The 5,944-nt window shown below is 29.3% G+C and overlaps 1 protein-coding gene across 1 annotated transcript in view; it reads right to left on the minus strand.

The window, feature by feature from the left end:
- Positions 1–2,371, minus strand: part of LOC116850468 (UPF0764 protein C16orf89 homolog) — a 22,329-nt gene extending 19,958 nt beyond the window's left edge. The window contains exons 1-3 of the mRNA XM_032828795.1: positions 2,125–2,371; positions 1,524–1,673; positions 704–1,002 (exon numbers count right to left, since the gene is read on the minus strand). Coding sequence (XP_032684686.1) covers positions 704–1,002; positions 1,524–1,673; positions 2,125–2,164 — 489 coding nt within the window. The 5' untranslated portion in view covers positions 2,165–2,371. The remainder of the gene's footprint in view (positions 1–703; positions 1,003–1,523; positions 1,674–2,124) is intronic.
- Between the last annotated feature and the right edge of the window lie 3,573 nt (positions 2,372–5,944).

Genomic DNA, 5,944 nt, shown 5'->3' on the forward strand with positions numbered 1-5,944 from the left:
ATTTTTAAGCTTCGAAATGCAGATGCGAAGGTAAAGCAATATTCTTCAAAATTTTTATGTTTGGAGCATCCACACTTTTGGTATGTACGAGCTGCAGAACTTTTGAATTAGACAAATATTACGCTAACTGACAGCTTGAGACTTTATATTTAAAATTTTTTGTTCGTTTTCGACAAATATCGAGCAATACTCCTATTTATTTTTGCACGTACTTTTATTGCATAAAAGCATTTGTAATTCTATATAACCTATACGACGTAAACTTTGCAAAAAAATGTCAGTGTTCTGTCGGTAAAGTTTTCAGCTTCAACATCCCCTTAACAATATGAATAACTGACATAATCTGATAAACAGTAATGAAATTTACCGTTGATATTCTTCAATTAATTTCTCAATAATTAAGTCAAAAAAAATGATACTAAAATTTCAGTACTAAAGTGTTTAATACATTCTATCTGCTCATTTATGCGTTAATCATCATCATACTAATTATCAAGCATCCTGCATATATAAAAAAGATATAATAACATCGCCGATTTTTTATACTGGCATCACCGGAAAGCAAGAAATATTTTATTGAGAAAAATAAAAAGAAATAAACGTATTCTTTATTTCAAAATTATGATTTTTCTGTTAAAGACTATACAAATAATATATACTTTTAGTAAAATCAACGAAAATATTTTCTTAATATTTTACTCACCGCTTTAGCAATCTGGATGATGAGCAATCTATGAGTAAGAGGATATCCCATCGGGTCGTCATCTCTGTTTAATATTTGGATACAAATTTCGGGAATCCGACATCCTCCATGTAAACTACTATGCACGATTTTCATTAAACACCGATCACTTTCCGTTTCATTAGGTGTTCCACGCCAAATCGAATTAACGATACCCAAGTAATTAAACGATCGGCTAGAATTGAATCTCACTCTTGAAAAGATCCTTGTCCATGATATAGGTTTTATCCATAAATCAGGATTATTTAAGACTGATTGCACTGTAAAATATAGCTTATAATTTTAATAACACGTATATACATAATATTAAATATTATTAATGAATTAATTTTTTAAAAAACATTTTTTTCATGTTTAATTTTTAAATATGTTTTAAAACATCTCAGAATATATATATATATATATATATATATATATATATATATATAAATAATTAATACTTTAAAAATTGGAATATCCACGTGTTAATAGATCTACTATTTTCAACTGCTGTATAATTCGAGATCAAAAGTAATTCCCTTTAGTATAAATAATATAACTTCTAAATGTCCCATTCTTGCTATTCACATTGTAGAAAATATCTTCAGAAATTTTTTGTCTATTCTCTCTTTATGAACTATCTTCTATATCTTTCTAGAAGTTTTTCCATCGTCTATTTTTTAAAAACTGTTCGAATATACTTTGTTAAATCTTGAATCCAATAAACATAAAATAAATGACTTTAGTAAAAAAAAATATCTCATCGTGCATTTCACACATATTATGCAATGTGTCTACTTACACAAAAATTCGTTTTCGTTTTTCGGAATAACGACATTCATCAAACTTCTTCGAGTTAAATCGCACAGTACAATTATATCTTCAAGAGCATTAAGAAATCTGTTTTCCAAATACCACACATTCTCATGCAAAAGTGCTGCCGCCAAATTAGCTGTTTCAATAAAGCATGATCACTAGATGTACAATAGTTATAAACACATTTGGTAAATATTCATGATATGTTATATTTCATTGTTCTTTTTTATTTTGAGATATATCAAAAATATATAATATTTAATATATAATATTAAATATATATTATATATATTATATATATTAAATATATAATATACAAAATATACATAAAATATACAACTATATATATAGTATATATAAAATATACAACTTTGTAAAAATCGATTAAATTTGTCCAAAAAATATATACAATTATTTATAAACGTCTCTAATTATTGAACAATTTGAAAATTTACAATATCAGTTGATTATAAATATTTCCCTAGAAGCGCCAATGCGCATATAATGCTCTTTTAATACGCATTTAATGCAGTTGAATGCGCATTAAAAGCGTGTTATACGCGCATTGACGCTCCTTGGATTCTTACCTTCAGTTAAAGTAATACCGAAAGTTACATCAACATTCATCTGCTGAACTTTATTGTAGATGTAATCGAGAACTTTGTATAAGGCAATTAGTTTTCTTTCTGAAACGGTCAATATATAGAGGAAAGTAACCTAAAGCGACATAGGCCTCCTAAAGCGACATACCTTTATATCTCATATATTAAATGTTGTATTTTATCGAAACTAATATAAACGTAATTCGTTTTATCAGTTAAGTCATAAAAAAATTCTTACTTGGTATATTTCTTGTTTCTTTTATATGCTAAATTAACAAATATCGAATTTTAGAAATTCGTAAGTTTTATTTCTATGATTTTTATTGACAAATTACGTAGACTAAACAGCTATAATTATCTTTTTGTTCAATATTAAATTCTTCTACATACATTTGGCTTTTGTAAAAATATTTGATAAATGTTCACTTTAGGGGAGTCACTTTCGATGACCTTGATCTTGACATATGTTGTTAAGGTCATTGTCCTAAATAACACGCAAAAGGTACTGTTTACCATATTTCAATAGATGGGTTAGGTTTTTGGGGGATGAGGTGCAAAGGGAGGGGCGGAGCCTTTCCCTCGCACATATACTGTTTACCATATTTCCATATACAGGGTGTCCCGAAGTCCCATGATGACCCTTGGTGAGAACGTAGAACGGATTGAGGTGAGCAAGAAAGTCCTGTGCCGTTTTGCGATATTCGCAATAGTTTTTAAGAAATTAATTATTTTGTCTCAACAAATCAGCGTACAGAAAGCGGCAGCGGAAAGAAAGATGCCTTCGGCCGACGTGCGACCGTGACACTCGCGAATCGTATCTCGCCGCATCCCTCCGCCCATAGCTACGAGACATAGACTCGCTATGTCTCGTAGCTATGGGCGGAGGGATGCGGCGAGATACGATTCGCGAGTGTCACGGTCGCACGTCGGCCGAAGGCATCTTTCTTTCCGCTGCCGCTTTCTGTACGCTGATTTGTTGAGACAAAATAATTAATTTCTCAAAAACTATTGCGAATATCGCAAAACGGCACAGGACTTTCTTGCTCACCTCAATCCGTTCTACGTTCTCACCAAGGGTCATCATGGGACTTCGGGACACCCTGTATATATATCCATATTTCCATTTCCATATTTCCATATACTGTGTGCAAAAATTACGTTTAACTTCTAAAACTTCTTTTGTTAATAACTTTTTAACAAACAACGAGCAACGGCTAAAACCTTCTGAAGGTTACTCAGGAGGGTGACCTCTATAATATATATGTCAAGATCAAGATCATCGGAGGTGACTTCCCTAAAACATTTACCAAAATGACATACCTACAGTATGCGATAGGTGCGATACTCTGTGACTAGGATAACCTGATTCTAACCTTCCATTGTGACGTGACATTTGTTTATTTTAAAGTTTAATTTTGTTTAACTTAAAAATATAACATAGGGTAAATTCGGAAAAAATGGTCATACTTTTTTAAAATGTAAAAAATATATTTCTTATTGTTATTTCTTAATAGCATTTGGCACATTACTTCACTAAAGCCTACCCATACAGAATAAAATATCTAATAGATATATAATGGATATCTACATATCCATATAATGTCCATATCTACAATGGACATCTAGCAAACATTTAATAAATGTATAAGATATCCATATCCACTCAATAACTACTGGGGATATCCACTAGATATCCACACATTATCCATACATATCCACCCAATAACTACTGCGGATATTCACTAGATATCCACACGTTATCCATATTCACCCAATAACTACTGAGAACGTTCACATGTTATCCATATATTCATATCCATTCAATAGCTACTGAAGATATTCTCTAGATATCCATACGTTATCCATATATCCATATCCACAATATCCAATAGCTATTGGGGCTTTGCCGACATTATATATTGTTAAATATATTTTATTAACTTAACAAAATATTTATTACATTTTAGAAAACATGCGATAAATGTAAAGTAATATTTTTTTTTTAATTTGTAAAATGAGCTGTAAAATTATGAATTTCTAGTTAAGAAGAAATGATTTCTTTGATTTAAAATATCTATATATAAGAATAAACAAATGATTCTCTTACACACTCACAAAAAGAAAATTAGTTTTTTAAAGGTAAAAGCTGTGTTTAAATAAATATTTGCTAGTTTTAAAAGTAAATGAAATATAGGTAAATTATTTTATAAATCTAAATAAATAATTTTTCTAACATTAAAAGTATCTTTCATGTTTCAAATTAAAGTTTATTTTATTATCAGAAAATAATTTATTTAAATTTAATATAAAATATTTTATTTAAATTTAATATAAAATATTTTATTTGTATTTTACTTACTTTTAAAACAAGTAAATATTTTTTAAATATACTTTTTATATATTTTTTAAATATACATTTTACATTTAAAAAGATGTTTCTCTTTTTTTAAATAAATCGTTTGTTTTCGTACTTGGATATACCATATGTATACAATTTAAGCATCGCTCACAAGGGAGGTTAGGCAACCCGAAAATTCAGAAAATTCTGAAAAAATTTGTGCAAGTAGAGTAGTTCATACATAACACAAAACTATTTTTTTTCGTGCCATATTTTGGTTTGAAAGGGTGATATCACCCCTTGAAAAAAATGCAGATTTGTTTTTTTCGCGTAATAAGTTCAGAACGGTGAGAGATATAAAAAAAAAAAGTTTAAACAAAAGTTGCATCTCATTTTTATGTCTACAAAACTACGTACAGACAATTATCGAAAAATCCATTTTTTTCGAGTTACCCCTACCACCAACCCTTAAAATTAAGTTTTTGTACTGTGTAATTTTATGCAAAAATACTTCTCCACAACCTCTTTTCATACATCATAATCAATATATATGTGTTCTATTTTTTTTAATAAAAAAAAATAAATGAAAAATCTCTATTATCGAATTTGAAATCCGTTTTAGCAGTTTGAATTATTAAAATAGTTTCATAAAGCGATATTTAAATTATTATTTATATCAATTTCAGACAGCTTTCAATTATTTAAGCAAGACAGTATGTACTTACAACTACTTGAAAGATAAAACTAATTAAAACTAATCAATGACGTATATGAATCATAACAACAGCAACATACATACATTACTTGAAGTGTTATTTTATTACAATATTTTGTAAACCACACGATAAATAAGATATTGCATGAAGCTCTATCTTAACATTAAAGGACGCAGAGTCACGTATTGACGATAACCTTATCGAATGTTCCGATAATGCGAACGTATTTTATTCCTGATCATTAGTACATATTGGTAAGATAAGCGTCATCGAGCAGATGTCGGCTTAATTTTTTAATTGATAATTGCGTCTTTTGATTGATATAAATATGCTCGAGGAAGTAGCTTATTCCCAGTGTCATTTACGACTGCAAGCAATCACCATTCTATTGAAAAAAGTTAGTGATCATTGCTTGATACACTTCTCTTTAAAATGACGTTGATTAATGTTGCAAACGTAATAAACATGTTAGCGACTACGTTTCAAATTGCGAGTATAGCACAGACACCTGTAACGCTGTCTGAAATTGAAGTGCATAATGAAATTCATGACATTATATAAAATTTTCTAAACGTACATTCCGTACCATTAATTGAACATGATTACGTGCTTGATTTTGCCGATCCATCAGAACCACATGGAACACAAGTTGTAGAGTACATTACAGCTGCAGAAGAAGAAGAAGACAATTTTGAACCTGAAGAATGCATTGTTGACAATGAAGGTGGAAAAGTCGACTTCAGTTATAAGA

This window comes from Odontomachus brunneus, unplaced genomic scaffold (genome assembly GCF_010583005.1).
Source record: "Odontomachus brunneus isolate Ranch 3 - 2012 unplaced genomic scaffold, Obru_v1 Obru_scaffold_146, whole genome shotgun sequence".
Taxonomy (NCBI): domain Eukaryota; kingdom Metazoa; phylum Arthropoda; class Insecta; order Hymenoptera; family Formicidae; genus Odontomachus; species Odontomachus brunneus.